General features: G+C 18.0%; 6 protein-coding genes across 6 annotated transcripts; 3 read left to right on the forward strand and 3 right to left on the reverse strand.

Moving 5' to 3' along the window:
* Positions 1–3,493: 3,493 nt before the first annotated feature.
* On the forward strand, positions 3,494–4,339 carry PADL01_1427900 (conserved protein, unknown function; the record flags this gene model as incomplete). Its single annotated transcript, XM_028684548.1, has 1 exon — positions 3,494–4,339. One exon carries the CDS (start codon positions 3,494–3,496, stop codon positions 4,337–4,339), a length of 846 nt encoding a protein of 281 aa, XP_028540615.1.
* Positions 4,340–6,238: 1,899 nt separating this feature from the next.
* PADL01_1428000 (conserved Plasmodium membrane protein, unknown function) lies at positions 6,239–8,225 on the forward strand (the record flags this gene model as incomplete). The annotated part of the gene is made up of 7 exons (XM_028684549.1): positions 6,239–6,748; positions 6,931–7,275; positions 7,417–7,544; positions 7,636–7,685; positions 7,826–7,900; positions 7,991–8,055; positions 8,154–8,225. The coding sequence occupies 7 exons, from the start codon at positions 6,239–6,241 to the stop codon at positions 8,223–8,225; spliced, it is 1,245 nt and encodes a 414-aa protein (XP_028540616.1).
* Positions 8,226–8,563: 338 nt separating this feature from the next.
* Positions 8,564–10,432, reverse strand: PADL01_1428100 (WW domain-binding protein 11, putative; the record flags this gene model as incomplete). Its single annotated transcript, XM_028684550.1, has 1 exon — positions 8,564–10,432. One exon carries the CDS (start codon positions 10,430–10,432, stop codon positions 8,564–8,566), a length of 1,869 nt encoding a protein of 622 aa, XP_028540617.1.
* Positions 10,433–12,363: 1,931 nt separating this feature from the next.
* Positions 12,364–14,787, forward strand: PADL01_1428200 (metabolite/drug transporter, putative; the record flags this gene model as incomplete). The annotated part of the gene is made up of 1 exon (XM_028684551.1): positions 12,364–14,787. One exon carries the CDS (start codon positions 12,364–12,366, stop codon positions 14,785–14,787), a length of 2,424 nt encoding a protein of 807 aa, XP_028540618.1.
* A 625-nt stretch (positions 14,788–15,412) lies between these two features.
* Positions 15,413–16,670, reverse strand: PADL01_1428300 (proliferation-associated protein 2g4, putative; the record flags this gene model as incomplete). Its single annotated transcript, XM_028684552.1, has 2 exons — positions 15,413–16,437; positions 16,559–16,670. The coding sequence occupies 2 exons, from the start codon at positions 16,668–16,670 to the stop codon at positions 15,413–15,415; spliced, it is 1,137 nt and encodes a 378-aa protein (XP_028540619.1).
* A 1,655-nt stretch (positions 16,671–18,325) lies between these two features.
* PADL01_1428400 (probable protein, unknown function) lies at positions 18,326–25,313 on the reverse strand (the record flags this gene model as incomplete). The annotated part of the gene is made up of 11 exons (XM_028684553.1): positions 18,326–18,373; positions 18,491–18,580; positions 18,704–18,768; positions 18,893–18,937; positions 19,045–19,160; positions 19,278–23,938; positions 24,089–24,256; positions 24,391–24,452; positions 24,581–24,672; positions 24,799–25,048; positions 25,166–25,313. The coding sequence occupies 11 exons, from the start codon at positions 25,311–25,313 to the stop codon at positions 18,326–18,328; spliced, it is 5,745 nt and encodes a 1,914-aa protein (XP_028540620.1).
* Positions 25,314–25,427: the final 114 nt, after the last annotated feature.

A 25,427-nucleotide genomic window follows, 5' to 3' on the forward strand; every position in this document is an offset into this window, starting at 1 on the left:
TTATTTTAATTTTAATGCTCTTTGCTTCTATATATTTATTTTGAATAAGAGTACGAAATGATATTAAATTTAGTTACAAATAATTATATATATATATCTATTATGATTTTTTTTTTTCATTTTAATATATACATTGCATCATTATATTATAACAATGTTATATATAAATGCATTTATATATTTATATATTAAAGAATAAGTAATGAACCCAAAATAAATTCTATAAAACAGAACAAAAGTTCTATTGGATTATACAAAAAATATAAGTATGATGATAATATATTGTTATTATAAAATTATTACAAAAAAAATAAAAATAAAATAATCTTAATTAAAGTATAAAATATTTTTTTTAAAACATTCTAATATTGGTTTTATATTTTCTTCATTATTTTTTTTTTTTTTTTTTTTTTTATTTATTAAAGTACATAATTTATGCATTCCATGAGTTCATTATTAATATAGATAATTATATATATATTATAATTTTTTTTTATAGTTAAGAAAAATTTATTATGTATAACAAATAAAAAAAAAATAAATAATAAAAAGAAGAAAAAAATAAAATATATTATATTATATATATATTTTTTTTATACTATTACTTACATATATATAATAATATGTTTATTTTATAAATAAATGAGATATTGAAAATACATATATAAAATGTAGAAAATATAAAACGACAAATAAAATGTGATATTGAATTAATTTACAAATTTCAAATTGTTGTTATTATTTGGATGCATTAATTTGTTCAAAAATTCTTATTTTTTTAAGGTGTTTAAAAATAAAAAAAGAAAAATACTTTAAATCTGTATAGTGTTAAATATATATATATAATATATAGGACTTGATACAAAAAGAAAGTACTTTATAGATGTTTATTACAAAAGTGTATGGAAAAAATAGAGATAAAATTATACTACATATATATATATATATATATATATATATGTTTATATTATACTAAGTGATAAAGAAAAGGTTATACTTATTTCATAATATATTTTTCTTTACGTACGAAACAAAATAACATTGATTATTATTGCATATACAAGTTATTCATGTAAAATATAATTTTCCATATTTGTACATATTTTTTTCCATTGTAATTTTATCCTGTATATTTATAGAAAAATACAAAATATCCAAAAAAAGAAAAATTAATGTATATGCATATAAAAGCGAAAAATATACAATATTATTTTACATGGAGACACATATATTTTATATTATATATACCATAATATTATGGCAATATAGAAAAAATATTGAAAGAAGCAATCATATGCCTTATTTATTTTAAATCCTCTTTTCACCATATACACAAATAAGTACAAAATATTTATCTGTACCTATATATATATATATATGCACACATAATAAAAAAAAAAATATATATTATTTCTTTTTATAATATATAATTTATTTATTTATTTTTTTAGAACTTTTTCTTTTTTTTTTGAAGAAGAAAAACAGAGAAAAATATATTAACCATATTCATATGACATTATAAATATAATATATATATATATGTATATAATATATATAATATATTTCATAATTAAAAAGCTCGATTAAAAACAAAATACATAATATATACACATTATTATATATTCATAATATTATAAATCATATGGCTTAATAAAAGTGAATAATATATTTCTTTTTATAAGTATAGAAGTATGTTTCGAATGTTTGTAAAATTATCATCTTTTTATGAGTTTTTAAAATATAAATTTCTTTCTTTTCTTCATTACATTTTATTGATTTTACTATTTTTATTTATATTTTCTTCCATGATATAATATATAATATATATTATATATATATAATAATTTATTACAAAAAATAATTTCAAATTTTCATTGTAATATAAATGAGAAAAATAAATATAAGTTTATATATTCAAAAAAAGAAAAAAAAAAGAAAAAGAAAATTTCATGAACAATTATAAAAATATGAATAATTAAAATCGAACCTATATATAAATTATATAATTATATATATATATGCATATATACATTCCTGAAGATGTATAAAAAATATACTTATATATATATATATAGTATATTCACTCCTCATGATATATTAAATATACGCATATTATATATATATTAATATATTTATTTTATTTTCGTATGTAATATAAGTATATCTAAATAATACATTTATTTTTATAAAAAATGAAAATATATTAAAATATAAATTCTTACAAAATAATCAAGAATATATAAAGTAAAATAGAAAAATAAAATTTTTCTCTACTTAAATATTTTATTATTTATTTACGAAATGAATACATTTTATTAGTTTTATATTTATTGCTAATATGTACATAAATAAATACTTATCATACAATATTATACACTTATATGAAATAATATTTATATAATAATATAAGCTTATGCAAATTTTTAAAATTTTAATTTGTGTTTATATTATATATATAAATACATATATATTATTTATATGATTTTTTTTTTTTTTTTCTCTCGTATCAAATTACTATATATATATAATATAATATATTAATATGTGTATAAATATTTTTTTTTATGATAAATATATAATACATAATAATAGTGAAACTTATACTTAAAATTTTTTTCTAATTTTATGATTTTTATATTTTTAAAAACTATGTGAAAGCGCATGACTGATATTTTATTTTGAATTTTATTATATATGATGTAAAAAAAGAATAATATATATATATATATATAATATATATATAATATTATATTATAATGTTTCTAAATATTTAAACACATTTTATATTTATATAATATAATATTATTTATTTTATGATATATATATATGCTTTATTTTGAATTTCAAAATAATATTTTAAAGGGCTATACATAAGAAAAATAATATGATATATATATATATATATATATATATATATATATATATAATATATGTAAAAATATATAAGAAATATTTATAGGTTTTTCATATTTTTATAAGAAATGAATTAATCCTTTTATTTTAGAATGAATATTATATAATATATATTATAATAAATATAAACATATATTAATGAATACATACATATATATTATATATATAATACATAAAAAAATTTTTAATTTTTTTTTATAAAAAATTATAAAAGTTACAGATAATTGAAATTTATATATAAATATATTTTTATGGTTATTTTATAAAAATCCCCAATTTTTTTTTTTTTTTAAGAATACATATATATATTTTTGCTTATTTGCAATTATACACCTTTTAATGATTTAAATAAAATTAAAAAGAATTTTTTTTTTTTTTTCATATTTTGAACAGAAATAATAATAAAATAAATATATATATAATATTATTATATATACATTTTAATAATATAAATAATTGACATTAAATATAAAAAATTATACTTTTTTTTTTTTAAAAAAAAAGATACACATTATTATCAGAATATCATTATATATATATTATATATATATTATATCATTTATAAATTAAGTATAATAAAATGGAAAAAGCTATTAGGGATCGAGTTGAAAAATGGAAAAAAGAACACACAATTGATGGAAAGGATGCAACTAATGAACATGCTTATGAAAGTTTAAATGAATTAATTTTAGATGGGAAAAAACTTACAAGTATAAAAAATGAAGAAAAAGAATTATTGAAAAATTTTAAAAATTTAGAAAGATTATGTTTAAATCAAACTGGAATACAGACCTTAGAAAATATCCCATCAATTGCTACCTTAAATGTTTTGGAATTAACAGATAACCATTTAAGTTCTGTTGAGGTATTAAAATATATAGTACAGAATTTTCCAAATATTAAAACCCTTGAAATAGGTGGAAACCATTTTAAAAATATAAATGATTTTGAAACTTTGAAAGAATTAAAAAATTTAGTTCGTTTAGGAGTACAATTTAATCCATTTGCAGACAATCCAAATTACAGAAAAGAATTATTTGAGTTTTTACCAAATGTCAAAATTATCGATTGTTATAATAAAGAAGGTATGGAAGTTTTAAGTTCAGATGAAGAAGAAGAAGAAGAATATGAAGAAGATAATACTTTAAAAAATTTCTATGAAGCTGACTTTAAAGATGAAGATGATGAAGATGAAGAATTTGTACCTAATGATAATGAAGATGATGACGAAGATGATGAATTAGATGATGATTTAGAGGATGAAGATATGGATGATCTTGATAAAGAAGATTTAGATAAAGAAGATTATGATATAGATACCAAAGAAACAGAAGGTGTAAACAAAGATGAAAAGTCAAATAAAAGAAAACAAGACGCTCTTGATAATACAAATGATATGGACCCAAAAAAAAGCAAAGTTGAATGAATAGAAATTATATAAATAAATAAATAAATAAATATATATATATATATATATTTATATATTTATTTATATTAATATCCATTATTATCTTAAGGAAAATATTAAAATAAAAAAAAAATAAAATAATATGACATTTTCCATAAATATATATATATATATATATATGATCATATCAACCTACGAATATATAAATATATATATGTATTATGTATATATTATATATTTTTAATTATGACATCTTCCTTTTTTATATACCTTTTATTTAAAAAAAATAATAATAAAATATATAAATAAATAAATATATATATATATAACAATCTGCATACATATTTATATTTATCTTATAATTTATTTATTTTATTTTAACGAGCATATTTCTTTAATTTTAGACCAATTATTCTATCTCCCCCTTTTTTTTTTTTTTTTTTTTTTTTTTTTTTTTTTTGACGTTTTCCTTTATGATTAAGTTATATTATTTAATAAGCTTTTAAAGTGTTACAAAAGTGTATTCCTATATAAACGTATGTGTTATGTGTGTATGTATATGCATATATAAATACATGTATCTTTTAGCTATATTGTTCTAAACCCTTGACGACGAAACGAAAATATTGAATATACATATATATATATTTAAATCAATATATATCTTATTTTATATAAAAGTAGGAATAATTCGCATGACAATGTATGCATCTTAAATATAATATGAAATAACAAATTATTTTTAATTTTAAAATAAGATAATACTAGAATTAATTTTAAGTTGTCATTAAAACATAAATATATATTTACATTTCTAGTCATGAATAGAGAAGTGTGTAATGATGTACTGAAAAATATAAATATTATATAAGTGAAACATAGTTGTGAAATATATATATATATATATATATATATATATATATATGTGAATATTTTCTTTTCTTTCTAATAATATGATTATGAATATACTATGTCTATTTATATCATTTTATTAATACTCTTTATAAGAGATGCATATAAAAACGACTACAAAAAAAAAGAAAAAAAAAAAAAGTACTCACGTTCATATTGGAATTCATGTTTCACATATTAATATATATTTGTTATTAAAAATATATCAATTTTTACGAATATTATAATTTAAATAAATAAATAAATAAATATATATATATATATATATATATTACATAAAAATAATATATATAATTATTAAATTATAAAATGAGGAAAATAAAAATGTTTCATGCATTGTATATAATAATAAAAAAAATTAGGGTCAAATGAAATTTCCCATATTATACACCTACTATTATATATAAATATATATTAGAGTGCACATAATTATTTGCTAATAATTGTAAATAAGTATTTTGTATCTATTATATTTACGTATATTTTCATAATTTGAGAATTTATATTAAAATAACAATTAAATGAATATATATATATATATATATATATATATATATATTACATAAAAATAATATATATAATTATTAAATTATAAAATGAGGAAAATAAAAATGTTTCATGCATTGTATATAATAATAAAAAAAATTAGGGTCAAATGAAATTTCCCATATTATACACCTACTATTATATATAAATATATATTAGAGTGCACATAATTATTTGCTAATAATTGTAAATAAGTATTTTGTATCTATTATATTTACGTATATTTTCATAATTTGAGAATTTATATTAAAATAACAATTAAATGAATATATATATATATATATATATATATATATATATATATATATATATTATATTTATATATTTCATTTTTTATTTTATTTTATTTTTTTTGTTTTCTTATTATAAAAATATATAGTAATACATATAAAATATAGATATTCTTCATTTTGATAATATCCTTTTTTTTTAATCTTATTGAAATAGTAATAATTCAAAATGGAGAGCCTAAATATTCCAAAGAATGTGAGCATGGATTTATTAGAACCTTTGATAACAATTTGTGTTATATTTATTTGTTTATATATGATTATTAGTATTGAAAGTCCTGTATATTATTTGATAAGAACTTTTCTTTTTAAATCAAAAATATTTCTTCATGAAATAAAAGATATATTTACAAAAATTAATTATTTTGCTTTAATATTTTCTTCTTTTTTTTTTGTTTCATATTACATTTTGAATATTTTAAATTACAAAAATGTGAAATCTCTTTTTTGTGTTAATTTTGATTATTATGATACTATTTTAAATTATAATTTAAAATATATTAATATTCAATCTATATTTCAACCTGGCATCAGTGAAAATTATTTAGTTAATTTTTTATATTCCTTCAAATTTCTTTTTCACATTTTTTTTTTAAATAATTCAAACCTTATAAAAACAATTTGCACTTCTTCTCTTGTTTATATTATGTTGTCTTTATATGCCAAACGTGTTAATAGGGTAATACACACAAAAAAAGAGAAATATGTGTATACACAAATATATATATATATATATATATGTTATATTTTGTTCTGTGGCAGCTTTAAATAATAGTGTACATGAAGAATGAATTTACTTTCATATATATATATATATACATACATATTTATATATCTATATTTACTACCACATTTCTGCAGATTATCTTTATAAGCAGCATAATTTCAAATATTATACTATCAGGATTTGTAATCGTTTACTTTTTTAAAAAGTTTTTAAATATAAAATATAATCATTGTGGGCATGAAATATTTTCATTTGTTTTTTTATTATTCTTTTATATAAACAATCCTTATTTAAGCGTCTACCAATATAATGACAGAAGTTTACATCCTTATCATGGTACTGAAATAAGAATTTATATCCATATATTATTCTTTATTTTTTATATAATTAATAATGAAAAATTTTATGAAATCAAATTATTGGTTGCGATTATTATCTATTTTATAATATTCTTAAGGAATACCATAGACACTTTTAAGGTATACTATTAAAAATATATATATATATATATATATATATATATATATATACAATGTTAAAAAAATAAAATATATTTATAATTACATAACTTTAATATATAATAACCTCCAAATAATATATCATGTACTTCTTAATTTTAGATATATACCTTCTTAAAAGTTATTTGGCTAGTAGCTTATTATGTAACAAATAATTATCTACCTTTTACATTTTCACAACATTTTAATATATCCACAATTTTTAATTCAAACATTATGAGAATACTAAGGTAATATGTACATATCTATACATGTAAGTGTGCATATTCTTAATGTTATTATTTTAAAAATATTATATATATTTTTTTTTATTCATTGCAGCAAAGAAATAAAAAATAATATCTCCTTATATCACTTCAATACCATTTCAAGTATCATACTATAAATTAAATAAAAATGAAATAGAACATTTAAAATTTTTTTTTTTTTTTTTCACTTTGTGTATTATATATCTTTCGATTTTATAACTTAATATTATTATTTTATTTATTTTTTTTTTTTTTTTTTGAAGAATTGCCATTTAATTACTTAATAAGTAAAACATCTTTTTTTTGGATACCTTATATGTTATTAAACAAGGACAATAGTAAAAAGAAAAATCATAACATATGTGCCTTTAAAAAGTAGAAATTTATTATATATATATATATTATTATTATTTTTTTTTTTTTTTCAGAAAATTTTAAATATGTAATAATGCTTTTGATGGTCATTAATATAATAGCTACATGTACCTATTTGGTAATAATACATAATGCACAATAAAAATATCGACACTTTTATTTTATAGATTAATAATATATATATATATATATATATATATATTTATTTATTTATAGCCTCATAATATATATCCTGGGATTCCTCTGAACTTATTACTTTTATATTATCTAAATAAAATTAAAATATAATTAATTTTATTATTTATTTATTTATTATTTTTTTTTTTTTTTGTATTTCTTTTTATTTAAGTAAACATTTTAACATCTTTCACAAAAAAAAAATTAATATGATAAAAGTATTAAAAATAAAGTTGTAAATAAATATATATATATATATATATATATATATATATATATTATTTATTCGTCTATAAAAAAGACACAAATAATAAATAATTGAATTAATTATAAAAAAAAAAAAAAATAATATAATCCATTGAAAATATAAATAATTAAGTTATAAATGAATTAAAATATATGCATAAATATATATATATATATATATATATATATATATATATAACATATCAATTAAAATTTACTTCTTTAATTAACTTATTGTATTCTTGATCTATATTTATATTTTCATCAACGTTTTTATTTCTTTGCTCAATAGTATTAAATTTCGTTTCACAAACATCAGTTAACTTATTTTTTAATCTCAAGTTAATAGGGACAAAATACTGTACTGAATTTTGTTTTTCATCTTTTGTATTTATACTATTTCTCTTATTATTTTTTTCTTCATTAATTAACTTATTTGTATGTAAGTCATAATTTGTTTTATTATTATTATTATTATAATTATTATTGTGTTTGTAATTATTGTCACTATTATTATCTTTTCCTTTAATATTTTTGGGTCTCATAAAATTTCCCCTATTTTTCATATTTCCATTATTTGAATTCGTACCATAATAGTTCATCATATTAATATTTGCAGGATTATATGATGATATAAGTGAATTATTATTATTTGGGTGGTTAGCAGTTTGGTTATTTACTTTTATATTATTGTAATTATAATAATACATTTGATTGTAAGGACCATAGTTTAAGGGATTATAATTATTACTATTAATATAATTATTTGCATAATTATAATAATAGTTCATATAATTATAGGAATTATTAATATCTGCTTTATCTTTTAAAAAATTAGGGTTGTCATTTGATACAGATAATTGTTTTATATCTTTATGTTTACTTTTATCATTTATACATGTATCATTATTAATAATATCATGATATAAATTATTATTATTAATATTATCATCACTATTTTTATTATCATCTTCACTATTTTTATTATCATCATCATTATTTTTATTATCATCATCATTATTTTTATTATCATCATCACTATTTTTATTATCATCATCACTATTTTTATTATTTTTTGTTTTTTCTATATTATATATTTTTTCCTTATTAATATTTAATTTTTCATTTACATTTGTATTATTATTAATAATATTTTTATAAACAGAAGTATTTATATTACTGTTATTAGTATAATAATTTGGATTCGTCAGGGATATATTATTTGGCCCATTTATCAAATAAGAGTTTGGATAAGACAATATTTTATTGTCATTTTTTACAGTTTCATTTTTTAAATCTTGTTCATAATTTTTATTATATGGAACAGTTGGATATATATTATTATACATATTTGCATTATTATAATAATTTTGTAAATTATAATATACTTGATTATAAGCATAATTATTTATAAGAATATTATTATTTTGTCCAGGTAATTGTGTAGCTCCATATGGTTGATACATATTTTCCATCATTTTTTTTATATTATCAGGTTGAGGTAATTTTGAATTTTCGATTAATTTTATAACTTCATTAGGTAATCCTTTTGGTAATGATGGTAATGAATCTAAGAAAAAATCCTCATCTTCTTTTTTTCCATCATTATTTTGTATCTCTTTTAAATCTTCATTAATTTCTTCGTCATCATCTGAACTATTATCCAATGATGATGATATATTTACATCATCGTTGGAACTGACACTTTTATTTTCTGAATTAGATATTTCTTCATTTTTATTTTGTTCATTTAAGTTAAATATATAACCATTATTATTATAAACATATTCATTATTTTTTACTTTTTCCTTTATTAAATTCCATAAATTTTCATACTCTTTTAATTTATTTTTTTCAACAGGTAATAATTTCCCTTGTTTTTCTTTTGTTCTTAAATAGTCTAATTTTTCTTTAACTCTGTGTGGATTTTTTTTACTTATAATATTTTCTAATTGTAAAGCTTTTTCTTTTTTTTTTTTTTTTTTTTCTTTTTTCTTTTGTTGTTTTCGATAAGCATCTGTTGGAAGGACACTTTTTTTCACATGCTTTTTCGATAGTTTATGATGATTCATTTTTCTACATTTGTAAGTTTTTATTATATATATATTTTATTAATTTTCACAATATTATTATATTGTCTTGTATATATATTAATATATGTATAACATCATGGAATAATTTTCGTTTTTTAAATTAATATTTGGACATATATAAATATATACACACATATATATATATATATATATATACATATATAAACATATATATATAATATATATATATATATATATATCCAATTTTATAAAATTTTTGATGATATATTCTGTGTACATTAATATTTATATTCATTTATATTCTTATATAATTTTATTCACATATATATTTTTATTTATTTATTTAAAAAGGACTACCAATAAATATTATACAGCATTTTATATTTATGTGCATTGTAATATTATATTTTTGTGTACATAAAAAAAAAAAAAAAAAAGTGGAAAATTGTAATATATAAATAAATAATTAATTAAATAATTAAATTAAATATATATATATATATATATATATATATACAATTATAATATATTAAATTTTAAAACTTATATTTCCATATTAAATATATTTATATTTTACGAAATGAACCTTTTTATAATATACAATACCCAAACATTTTGTGTTTTTGTTTTGTTATTAATATTTTTCTTTTTTTTGTATCATAAAAATTATTATAAAAACCTAAATATGATATTATAAATACATAAAAAAAAAAGCAAAAAAAAAAAAAAAAAAAACCTAAAAATTACACTATAAAAAGTATAATTATTATTATATTATTTTAAAAAGGTACCATTTTTAAGTTTTTAAAATTATTAAATCTAAAAATTTGAAATTAAAAAAAAAATTACATTATTTTATTTAATTCTTTTTTTTTTTTTTTTTCAATATTATATATAATATTACCTAACAGAAAAAAAAATTAAATATATATATATTTATAATATATATAAATATATATATATTTTTTTTATTTTTTTTCATGGTAGAAATAATATTATATATATATATATATATATATATATATAATATAATTATATTTTTCTATATTATATATATGAATTTTTTTTTTTTTTTTTTTTTAATGAAAGAATAAAATCGTACTCATATTCAATATGTTTATTTGTACGCTATAACAATATTAAGGTAGCCTTAAAAATATAACATCATAATAATTAATATATAATTATATAATATATATATATAGTTGTATACATTTAAAAAAACTTTACTAAACATTGTTTTTTAATATTTATATATAAATATAATTTATGAAAAAAAAAATTTGTTATTTATATATTTTTTTTATATATTTCTATATATTTATATATTTTATTGTTTAATTTTCTTTATTTCTATGTTTTATTATTTTAAAACAACAGTAAAAAAAAAAAAAAAAAAAAGAAAAGAAAAGAAAGAAAAAAAAAAAAAAGTAATCTTTATTATAAATATATTAAATCTATATATAAATTTTCATTTATTAAAATATAGTTACTCTATTATGAAATTATAGAATTTTATTTTATTTTTTTTTTTAATTTGTGAACCATGTTTTAAAGTTTATAAAGAATTTGTATATAGACTGATTTTATATACAACTTTTTGTGTATTTGAATTAATTTTCTATAAAATATATTTGTGGATATATTTTAATATATACATTCTATATATAATGAATAATTTTCTTTTAAAAGTAAATCCATGAATATGTATTTAAAATCAAAAAGTTGTTACAATTTTTTTTTGATGTAAGAGGTAATATATGTGAATAGCGGAGAAAGAGATAGAGCAAAAAAAAAAAAATAAATAAATAATATTATATATATATATATATATATATAATATATATATTATATAAATACTCCGTATTATTAAAGTAAAAAAAAAAAAAAAAAAAAATTATTTTTTATTTTTTATTATTATTATTATTTTTTTTTTTTTTTTTGAATAAATGGAAAAAGTAGATACAGCAAATAATGATGGTGAAAAATGCAAGAATAACGTGTTTATAATAAAAAGTATATTTTGTGATTTAAAAAAATTATTTCCAAAAAGTAAAGTGCAATATACATATGTAAATGTATTATTATTATCTTTATTTTTTACCTTTATACATAAATATTTGGATCAGACATTACCATCATTATATAAATCGATTGAAAATGATTTCAATGTTGATGTGAAAAGTTTATATTATATGAACACCCTATATAAGTTAGCATATTCAGCTTCTAACTTTTTTTTTGCTTTATTTTTTGATTATACTTTTAAAAGAATCGTTTGTGCAAAATATTATGATAAAGAAAAAGAGGAAGATGTAAGTACCAATAATACTACGAATTATGAAGTAAGTGTAAAAAATGATAGTGATTACAAAGAAACTACAAAATTAATAGATGATATGAGTGTCCAAACAAATTACAAAGAGGAAGATATATCATGTATTAATATAAGTAAAGAAGAAAAAGAAGAAGAAATAGTATTTCATTCTGTAGATGATTCAGATGATTTATTTAAGAAAGCCGAAGATGTTACAATAAGTGAATATGGTTATATTTTAAATATTCTTATTATATCTTCTATAATATATATAATAGTCATATTAGGTATTATGATTTCAAATAGTTTATTTAACTTTTTCTTTTTTATGTTTGTGATGGGTATTAATAATTCATGTATATTTATATTAATACAAAAAATATATACAAATAATGTTTTTAGTGAAAATAGAAGTACCATTTTTGGTTTCCTCCATTTCTTTTCATCTGTATCTCATATGTTATCAATATCTATAAATACAAATTTAAGTAATAAATTATATTATGGATTTAATGGTTGGCGTATTTGTTATTTTATTATTTCCTTTTTTCCAGTTTTTGTTTCCATCTTCATTTTTAAATTAATAAGAAATCATAAATTAAAAAGAAACAAAACTAAGGAAAACATTATGATGAATTATGTACTGTCCTTTGATAAGCTTACGGATGTTTTTAATGAGCCAAAAAAAAAGAAAAAGAATTTAGATAAATCAGAGGATCTTGAGGAACCATACGCATCATTGTATTCTAAAAAAGATGAAGTTGATAAAAAATATTCTAGTAAAAAAAAAGAACAAGATGATCACATTTTTATAGAAGATAATGAGTATAGTAAAAAAAAAAAAATAAATCCCAGTGCACAAATAAATACATATGAAGATAATTTTAATTTAACTGAAGAAAAAAGTCCAAAAAAAAAAAATGCATATAGAAATTTAGAAAATAATGAAATGAGTGAAATAATTAATGGTGTTACAAAAATTAATGATGATAATAATATGAATTCCAAGAATATTAATAATTTTAAAATGGATAGTAATAATATTACCAGAAGAAGTTATAGCAAATCATATATAAAAGAAAATCAATTAAAAATACAAAGTAATTATAATAATGAATCTGAAGAAAATTATGTGAATAACAGATATCAAACTTCAAATGTTTTTTTAAAATCTTCCTCAGTACCTTATGAGAATTATAAAAAAAAACTATATGAAAATAAAAATTCGTTTTCAATTTTTAAAAATAATAATACATATGAAAGAAATGATAAAAGTGATAACAAAGGTGAAATGGATGAACTTTTAGGAAATGAAAAACAGAACACATCAAAATATGAATTCTCTTATTTATATGAAATAAAATATGTTTTTAAAAATTACAGTTTTTGGTTAATGATAACTATGGGTATGTTGAATGGAATACCTAAGCATGTCTTAAGTTTAATGATTTATTTTTTCCAGTATTGTAATATATCGGATTTTAAAAGTGGTTTTATCATTTCAGTTAGCTGGTTGTGTGCAAGTTTAATATCACCATTCATTGGAATTATAAGTGATTATATTTACAAATTAAATAAAGATATAAATCGTCAACGTATAGGAATGTATACACATTGTTTTAGAATTTTTCTCATGTTTACCTTATTTTATTTTATTCCAAAAGAAGCTACCTCTTTTATATATTTTGTAATTATTTCGTTATTTATGGGAATATTAAGTGGATGGATAAATATTGGAACACACAAACCTATCATAATTGATATAGTGAAACAAAGACATACAGCTTTTATTATGGCATTAATGAATGCCTTTGAAAATATAGGGTCTTCAATTATTGGAACATTTTTATTGTCACATTTGTTAAATAGATATGAATATATTGATAAAAAAAAAATACATACTGTTGTAAATGTCAATGTTAATAAACACAATGTTAATGTTTTATCAGATGTCTTATTAATACTTACTTGTTTTCCGTGGTTAATATCCTTCTGTCTTTTATATGCTCTTAAATATACATATAAAAAAGATAAATTATATAATAATATAATATAATATTATTTAATATATAATATAATTTTGTTTCATAATAGCTAGATTTTTTTTTTTTTTTTTTTTTTTTTTTGTGTTTTAATGTGCACTTTTTTTTATTATATTGTTTTAGTTATAAATGTGATTATATTATTAAACCATTTTATTTTATTTTATTTTATTTTATTTTTATTTTATTTTTATTTTTTTTGTTTTGTTTTGTTTTTTTTATATTTCATATATTTCTATTCTTATATAATTTCTCAATTAAAATTTTACGTCTAACACATATATTTTTATATTGTTTATGTTGTTTTTGTTATTATAAAAAAAAAACTTATAAAATTTTAGATTTTTAAATTATAAAATTGTGCATACTTTAAAAAGAAAAAGAAAAAAAAAAAAAAAAAAAAAAAAAAAAAAAAAAAAAAAAAATTCACATGAATGAGCACAAATGAATATATTTACAAAATTAAACAAAAATATTATTTAATTTAATTATACATATATATAAATATATATATGTATATATATATATATATATATATATATATATATATAAATACTTTATTATTATTATATAATTTTTTTTTTTTTTTTTTTTTTTTTTTTTTTTTTTTTCCCTCCATTTGAAATATTTTTAAATTTCTTAATTTTCTTGATTACCTGCTTCTTCATTATTTTTTGCTTTATTTTTTTTTTTTTTTCCAGATAAGGATAAACTTAAAATATTTTTTAATGATTCATCTTGTATGGAGTTACAAGTTTTACAGTTATTTAATTGCGCGAATTTAATACCAGTAAACTGTTTAACTCCATCTTCTTTAACCATAACTGTATATTTGAATCCAGCAACAACTTCTTTTTTCTTTTCTGTGTAAACAGTATAAGGTTTTATCAAATTATGTCTTAAAGCTTCTGGAATACCTATTAAAGCAGCTCTTTGATCTTCTAAGTGTTTTACATGAAATGGTAAAACAGGGAATTTTTTGTTGAGTTCATTTATAAAAGATCTACCTAAATTAGTTTTTAATTGATAATTTTTTTGTACTTCTCTTTTATATATGGTTGTTTTATTATCACTTTCTTTAATTTTACCATCACCACTAGTAACCATAACATCAATAATATAAATATCATCTGCTTCAATTTGGAAATCATCAATTCTATTTTCAAGATTCTCTTTTAAAAATATAAATTTGCTTCCTTCTAAAATATATTTCTTAATTTGATAAGTAACACAATTTGATATAACATTACATTTTAATTCTTCACAACCTTTCTGAATATTTCTTGTTATATCACTTGCATTAATACCAACTTTTAAACTCTTTAAAAATAACTGTGATAAAACATGAGCACTCTTTAATACTTCTCCTTTAACACCTTCTATAGATTCATTTTCTCCACCAATATAAACCGTATGACCAACGATACTAATATGACCATCAATATGACATCCTAAGCTAATCTTTACTACATCACCATTCTTAATTGTTTCTTCACAATCTGAAGAAGGTGCGTAATTATTACAAATTTCATTTACATTAATTGTTACTGGAAAACTTATTCCTTTTTCAACTTTATTTCCTTTCTCTTTTTTTGTATATACCTTATCTAATTCATCCTTCATAAATTTCTCACCATACTCACATAATTCTCCAATTTTTGCTCCTAAAAGAAATTATAAAAACAATATGAATATAAATAAATAAATAAATAAATACATATATATATATATATATATATATATATATATATTTCATTATATTTTTTTTTTTTTTTTTTTATATACCATGTACACATTTTTCTATAACTTTCTTTAAAGTGCTATTGGCAATTAAACCGGAATGAGTATATTTTTCTAAATCAATTTCTTCGGTTTTTGTTTCAGTTGTTGGTTCCATTTTTTTTTTTTTTTTTTTTTAATATTTAAAAATTTTACAAAAGTATATATATTATATATATATTATATATATTATATATATATATATATATATATATATATATATATATATATAATGGAACTTGTAAAAATATAAATAAATATTATAATTAATATATAAAAGGAATACAATAACTTAAAAAATATATATATATATATAATATTTGAGAATATATAATTATTATAAATGTAATATAGATATCATTCTATATTTTAAAAAAGAGTATTAAAAATATTTTAAAAAAAAATTATATAATACAATATAACTTAATTCTTAAAATAATAAAAATATAAAAAAAATATATTTATTTATAAATATATAATTAAAAATATATATATATATATATATATATTTAAGAAAATACCACATTAATAATAATTACTATTACTTATAATATGTATTTATAAATTTACTTTTAATATAATATATATATATATTATTTATTTACATATATATTAAATATATAATAACAATTCATGCATTCATTCAAATTATTTACATGAACAATGATAATTTTACGTACAAAATATAATAAATTAATAATATTTAAAATAAGTATTTTTTAAATAAGTACATTGGGCTTACAATTGGTAATCAAAATATCGGAATATATAAATAAATAAATAATATATGCATAAATTAATATTAATATATTTATATTTATATAATATATTACTATATATTTTTTTTTTCCCTATTATTTTTCGTATCCAACTTCTTCTCCTTTTTTATTATTATGGTATTTATTATGAATGCATATACTTTTTTTATTTTCATTTTAAATAGTACTGATAATTTATATATATATATATATATAATAAAGTTCATACATGAATTGTGCTTTAAAATGAATTATAAAAAAGCGTATTATTTTTAAACCTGTTTATTAGTTTTAAGGATTAGTTATTAAACTTTCCAAAAAGCATAGGAGAAAATATTAAAGTTTATATTTCTTGTTAAAGGGTGAAAATATATACGTACATATATATTAAATAACTAAAAATATATATATATATATATATATATATATATATATATATATAATATAATGACAAAAATAACTACGTATACATAATAAAAATAAATGAATACAATAGTTTATATATTTTTTTTCATTTCTAAACTTATCATATTTAATTCCTTTATATCATTTAAAGGAAAAATGTAAATAAGTATAATTATATCAATTTGAATATATATATATATATATATATATATATATTGAATAAATACGTTCCTACGCAATAAATATATGTTGTATATATTTTGAATAACCCTTTATCTTATTAGTAAAAAAGGGAAATACATATGTACATAAACTTGTTTGTGTATGTAATATGAAAAATAAATACATTCCCACTGGAATTAATAAAAAACTTTAAACGGTTATTCTTTTATATATGAAAGAAAAAAAAAAAAAGGAAGGAATAGATATTCTTATTAATATAAGTAAAAAAATGTAAATATATTCATGTATAAACATTTACATGAAAGTTTATATAAATGTGCATATATATATATATATATATATATATATATATATAATATATATGTATGTATATGTTAAAGCATTATTATGGGAAAAAAAGGAAGCTCCTTAACATCACACTTATTGGTCAGAGTTTTCTTAATTTCTGTGAATATAATTCATATAATTCTTTGCTCTAAAAAAGAAAGAAAAAAAAAAAAAAAAAAAAAAATATATAATATATATATATAAAGCGTAACAAATGGAAAAGTAATATAATATAATATAATATTTATTCTAACTTTTTAAGAACGGGTGAAAAATTAATATAATTATAGTACTGCGTGTATGACGATTCTATATGTTTTTGGTTTTTAGACAACATTTTTTCAACATTTTTGTCCTATAATAAAAAAAAAATATATATAATAAATAAATAAATACATGTAATTTTTTATTTTTTTTTATTAAACTCTTTTACTAAGGTATTCATTTTAATATATATATTTTGTTCATTTTTTATTACAAAAACAAATTCAGCAGTGTCCTGGGGTTTCCATATTTTTATATAATTTTCAAGACCACATGTAGCTAAACATGTCCCTTGTGGATGTACCTATATATATATATATATATAAAACGAATGAGTAATTAACATAAATAGATATATATGAGTATTTATTTATATTATATTTTTTCAGTTGTACTTGAACACAGTTTACGTTATGTGAATGACTCCTTATAACATTTAATAGTTTTCCTAAAAAAAAAAATATAAAATATATATATATATATATGTATGTATAAATTTATTAAATAAAAATAATATGGAATATTCTTTGTAATTATATATTTCTTTCAATATACCATCTTTTATACTCCAAAAATAAACCTCTCCATTATCAGAAACAGCCAATATAACATCATTATTCCAAAATGCTATTTCATTCATTTCACATGCAGTATTAGAATGCCCCAAAAACCTGAAGAAAAATTTACACACATGTATATATATATATATATATATATATATTTGAACATATATCAAATAAGCATTTTATGAATTTTTTTTTTTTTCTTTCACGGATATACACTTTTACCTCTTGCACGTTCCTTTGGGTACCCATAAAGGATCTTGAATTTTTTCTACATAATTTTTTATTTTTTTTCTTTCCTTAAATACATAAATGTTTGAATGTTTTTTTCTGTCCTCGTATTGAATATCATTATAAAAACTATCATAAAACTGATTTTCATAAGATGAACTCGATTCATAGCTTTCTTTAGATAATTTACTACTATCTGATTCATCAGTCTCAAAATTATTTGAATAAGGGTCATATGTAAAATTTGAAAGTTCTCCCTTATTAAATAAATATTCTTTATTAAAAGCTATTATTTCATTCATATCATTTTGATCTATATCGTCTATATTGATTTTATATACTAGATCATCTGTATCATGTATTATATATTCTTTATGTTGATCATTTTTATTAGTAGACTTGTCAAAATATATTTTATATGTACCTGGCATATCATGATTTTCTTCTTCTTTATTCTTTATATTTCTTTTTAAACTATTCTTTTCTATATTCATATTAGAATATTCTAGAGTATTTGATTTTTTATTTTTATCCTTTTCTTTTTCGTTTTCCTTCTTCATATTTAAAATGTCTTCATTACTACCAGAGGATTTTTCAAAGAATCCCATAATATTATGATTTACATCGTTCCCTATTTTATCATTATTGTTATCATTACTACTACTATTACCACCATTATTAGTGTTATCCTTTTTATAAGAACAGCCTTTATTTTGTTGTTTCTTTTTTTTGCCCATCCTATACTGTTCATAAGATTTCATATCATTTCCATTTTTATAATACGAAGACATCTTTTTTTTTATATCATTACATGGTTTTTCTTTATCACTTATATTTTGTTCAGTATCAATATATTTTCTTTCTTCTTCTTTTTTTACTTTTTTATTTTTTATTTTATTTTGTTTTTGTTTTTCTACTTTATTATATTTTTTATTTCCTACGTCAGATTCATCAGAATAATGTTTATATCCCTTTTTGGGTACTTTATTTTTAGGTATCTGATTATTATTCCAGTCAGATATATCACTGTAGTAGCTTGATGAATTGTGGTAACTTGTTCTGTTATTTTGTAGTATGCACATATTATTATCACTGGAATGGTTTATGTTCTTTGTAATGATATTATTTCTAGGATAATTATAAACAGAATCATAAAAATTATTAATATATAGAGAATTATTTTTAGTGATTGGACTATCCACTATAATAGAACTATCATCATATGATGTAATATGATTCATATGTATTCCTAAATTAGATGTATTGTTACCGCTAATAGAAGTTGCATAGCTCGAAGCTAACATATTGTTATTAATTTTATTATTATTGTCTACCAATAATGTATCTATGTAATTACCTAATTGAATATCATCGACATTGTAATTGTTATATAATTCCTGGGACACCGTTTCAATCTTTCCAAGTATTTTATTTTCCTCGACATCTTGGTTATTATTATTCCTATTAAAATTATCTGTACTCAAGGTATTATCTGAAGTGATAATACTGAATATATTTTCTAAATAAGTTATACTATCCCAATAGTTAAACATATCTCGAGTGATTTCATTCATTATATTTGTATATACATATTCATTGTTTATATTAGTCTCATTAGTTGATCTATTTATTTCGTTATTTACATGAACACTCAAAGAAACAATATTCATGTTAGATAAACTTCCATCGAATCTGTTTCTTTGTTGCATTGATATAGAGTGATAAGCTTCGTGGTATAAATTTATTTTCATTTTATTTCTGGGAAATTTTTTTTTATATAATTCTTCTAAAATATTATTAATTTCGGTTTTTAACTTTTTTTTTCTATCCCGTTCCTTATCATTTTCATGAGAATCACATGTATTATATAAAGAAGATATACAACCTTTATTATGAAGACAATAATTATTTTGATTATTATTATTATTATTATTATTATTATTATTATCATTATTATCATTATAATTATCATCATCTTTTAAAACATTTCTCTTTCTTCTTTTATTTAAATATGCATTATTTTTCATATTCATTGTGTTTTTTTTTCCCCTATATTTTCTTTTTTTTTTTTTTCTTGTAAAACATTTTTCTTCTAGCCAGGCATATCTTTTCTTTTGTTCATCGTTTTTTACATCTTCATGTATATCTATATTTCTTTTATTAATTTCCAATATACTATTTGATGTGTTTATTTTCTTTTCTTTGTTCTCTTTAAATTGTATGTGTGTGTTTGTATTAGTATTTTTTTGTGTGGGGGATATTATGTTTTTTCCATTTTTATTATATTTTGTTATATCATTCGTATTATTATCATTATTATCATTATTATTATCATTATCATTATCATTATTATTATCATTATTATCATTATTATCATTATCATTATTATTATTATTATTATTATTATTATCATTATCATTATTATCATATATATTAGTTTTCTCCAGAATATCTGTTTCATCTATATGTCGAGCAATATATTCTATATTATGATCATTACTATTGTTTAAAAGAACATCTTTCTTATTTTTTTTAATTTCTTTATAATCTGCATATATATCAGGTTTAGATAATTCATGAATTTCTTTTATTTTGGAAGTATCCATTAACATATTATTCTTAATAAATTTTGTTGAGTTATTATTTGTTAATATGTTCTTTTTATATTTTTTATTAAAATTAGATATATTTTGTGCTTCTTTGTGTTTTAAAATATATTCGTAGTTACAATTAATTCTTTGAATACTGTTGTTATTTTTTCCTTTCTTATCTTTTTGTTTTTTTTCGTTCAATATTTTATTGTATATATTGTAGGTTTTATATAAATCATTAAAAGATGGCCATCCATTCCATGCGTTTATAGAATTTCTATAACAGAAACTTACATAATATATTAAGAAAAAAGGATAAGAATTTGGCATACTATATAATTCTTCTGAAGCAATAATATCAATTATATTTGTATATTTTTTGGTACTTATTAATGATGATGCTTTTCTTAATCTCCTTTTTTTTTTTTTATATTTTCTTATTTTTTTTATATCACTTAGACGCACTACCTTATCATAAATATCATTATCATCACAACTCTCATAATTTTCTATATATTTTTTCATAATCATATTTGACTCTTCCTTTCTTTTTTTTTCTAACATTTTATCTTCTTTCATTTCTTTAAGAGGGGTTTCACTTCTATCATTCTCAATATTTAGAAGGTTACTATTTTGGGAATTATTATATCTTCTTTTATCATTTATTATATTTGCGCTCTCTATATTTACACTCTCTATGTTTTCGCTTTCTATGTTTATACTCTCTATGTTTACGCTCTCCATATTTACACTCTCCATATTTGTACTCTCTATATTTACACTCTCTATATTTACACTCTCCATATTTGTACTCTCTATATTTACACTATCTATATTTACACTCTCCTCATTTACACTCTCCACATTTTTACTTTCCATGTTCCCTTTTTTCTCTCTTTGTTTTATTTCCTTTTTTCCTAAAGTGCTCATCTTTCTAGTTTTATCTGAACAGTCTAAGTAATCTCTTCCATAAGGGTCATTCGTAAAACCACTATTATCCGTAAAATCACTATTATCCGTAAAACCACTATCATCAGTACATATACTATCATAACTACAAATAGTAATATCACTTATATCGAAATTTTCAAGATAGTTATCTTGTATGTTTTCTTCTTCGTCTTTATGTCGAATTTGATTATTTATATTTTTTTCCAGATAACGATATTGATGTTTTAAATAATTAATGTACTTACTTTGTTTCTTCTTATAGTAATATATTTTATCTTTATAAATAAAATATAATGTTTTTCTAATTTTTTTTCTTAAGTAAATAAATTCTAAAACACCTTTAAAATGTGAACAAGCTGCTAATGTAATCCTGTACGCATTAATTAATCTATTATTAATAAGATTTGCTTGAATTCTTCTATATACAGCTTTGTAATAATTTGGATCTAATTTTAAAGCTTCTAATGCATATTGTTCAGCTAAATAACCATCATTTCTAGCTTTTCTTTGTATTAAAACCATAGCTAAATTACAATATAAAATTTTTCTAATATTTTTATTTCTTACCAAATTTAAACAATTGTTATATAAATATTCTGCTTTAAAATATTCTTTATTATCATAAGCTGATATAGCTGACTTTTCAATATCTTTTATTAATGATAGATCATTAATATAATCATAATTGTCTTTAATCCTATCTTTATCATAATATGGTGGAAATAATATATCAAAACTTTTGTCATAGTCGAATTTAGTATCATTATCTATAATGTTATAATTTAAACTTCTTTCTTCTTCTTTATTTAAAAAATCATATAAATATACATGTTCTGTATTATATGTCACTCCTAAATATTTACCATCATTAGACCAACCTAAACAGGTACAATAAAAAAGATGATTGTTTATCCTAAAATCGCTTTCTTCATCAATGTAATTCCATAGATGTTTTGGATAATAGGTATCTGAAGGAATACAACTCCTTAAAGTCATCTTTTCGTTTAATGAAAACTTTCCTAGCATTCTTCTGTCATAAACTCTCGATAGCATATCGTTAGAGCATAATCCAATGTAGTTGTTAAAAATTGGATTTATAGCTATGCATTTAGCCTTCAAAAAAAAAAAAAAAAAAAAAAAAATTATATATGTGAAAATAAATAAATATAAATAAAATATACATACATATACATATATATATATGTTACTACTAAAGAAAAATAATTTCTTAATATGTCTTAACAATTTAACTAAAAATATTACTTCTAAAGAAAACTTCACATTAAAAAACTTTTGTTCATTCATTGCTCTTATGAGTTCATATATATTTTTCGTGGAATGACTGTGAAATTTTACTCTATTGTGAAAAATTTCTTGAGGATTTTTTCGTAAAATATTTCTTTCTCCAATTCTATTCAAATTTATTATAACCTGAATAAATAAATATAAATATATATATATATATATATATATATAGAACATATAATGGCTCATACATATATATGTGTTCTTTTTTATTCTTTTTATTTTATTATTTTATTATTTTATTATTTATTTTGTTTTACATTTCGACAATATGGACGTTCACATATATGCTTCTCTCTTGTGTCATACTGTCTTACAGTGCCTAAAAAAAATAAAATTCAAATGGAACAATAAAATGAATATATAAACATATATAAATATATATATATATATATATATATGTACACATAGGGGTGATACTTCATATCTATATTTAATTTTTTGTTGTACCATCGTCTGAACAAGACCAAAATATATTTTTATTTTCCCTTGGAATTGTAGCAACATTTCTTACACTTCCTGTATGACAATTATGAATAACCCTTAAATGAAAAAAAAAAAAAAAAAACGAGGAAGGAAATATGAAATAAGAATGTTATGTTATAAGAGAGTTATATATATATATAAATATTACGACTTTTTTTTTTTTTTTTTTTTTTTTTTTATACTTATATGAATTATTGTGAATATTATAAACGTGAACTTGTTCATCCATAGAACTTGTTACAACAAAATCATCATCAATAAATGATAATCCCAAAATACTGCTTGCATGATTAGTGTTCACTGTGAATTTTGGCTTAGGATTATAGTTATACGAATTTATATCCCATATTAAAACTTTTTTGTCACTTCCACATGAAGCCAATAAATGATTATCATCATTCCATTTGAGTCTATTAACCTGTGATACATGACCTATAAAATAATAAACATGAATATATATATATATATATATATATAAACACATATACTTATACACATCATATATATATTTATGCATCTATTTTTAGCCTTTGCAAATAAAATTTTTACCATTTAAGGTCATAGTATTTTTCAATCTACTTATGAAAAATTTATTAGACTGAACATTTTGGTAGATATAATTAGAATAGTTTTTATTATATTTTAATTTTATTATATCATTGTATATATTATCGTTCTGGTGTGAATTGCATTTCATTTTATCTATTTCAATATAATAAAGCAAAAAATAAATAAAATATATAAATAAAGATAATAAATATGTTATATTGTTATATATATATATATATATATATATATGAATATAATATAT

The sequence above is a fragment of the Plasmodium sp. gorilla clade G2 genome, assembly GCF_900097015.1.
Source record: "Plasmodium sp. gorilla clade G2 genome assembly, chromosome: 14".
Taxonomy (NCBI): Eukaryota; Apicomplexa; class Aconoidasida; order Haemosporida; family Plasmodiidae; genus Plasmodium; species Plasmodium adleri (nom. inval.).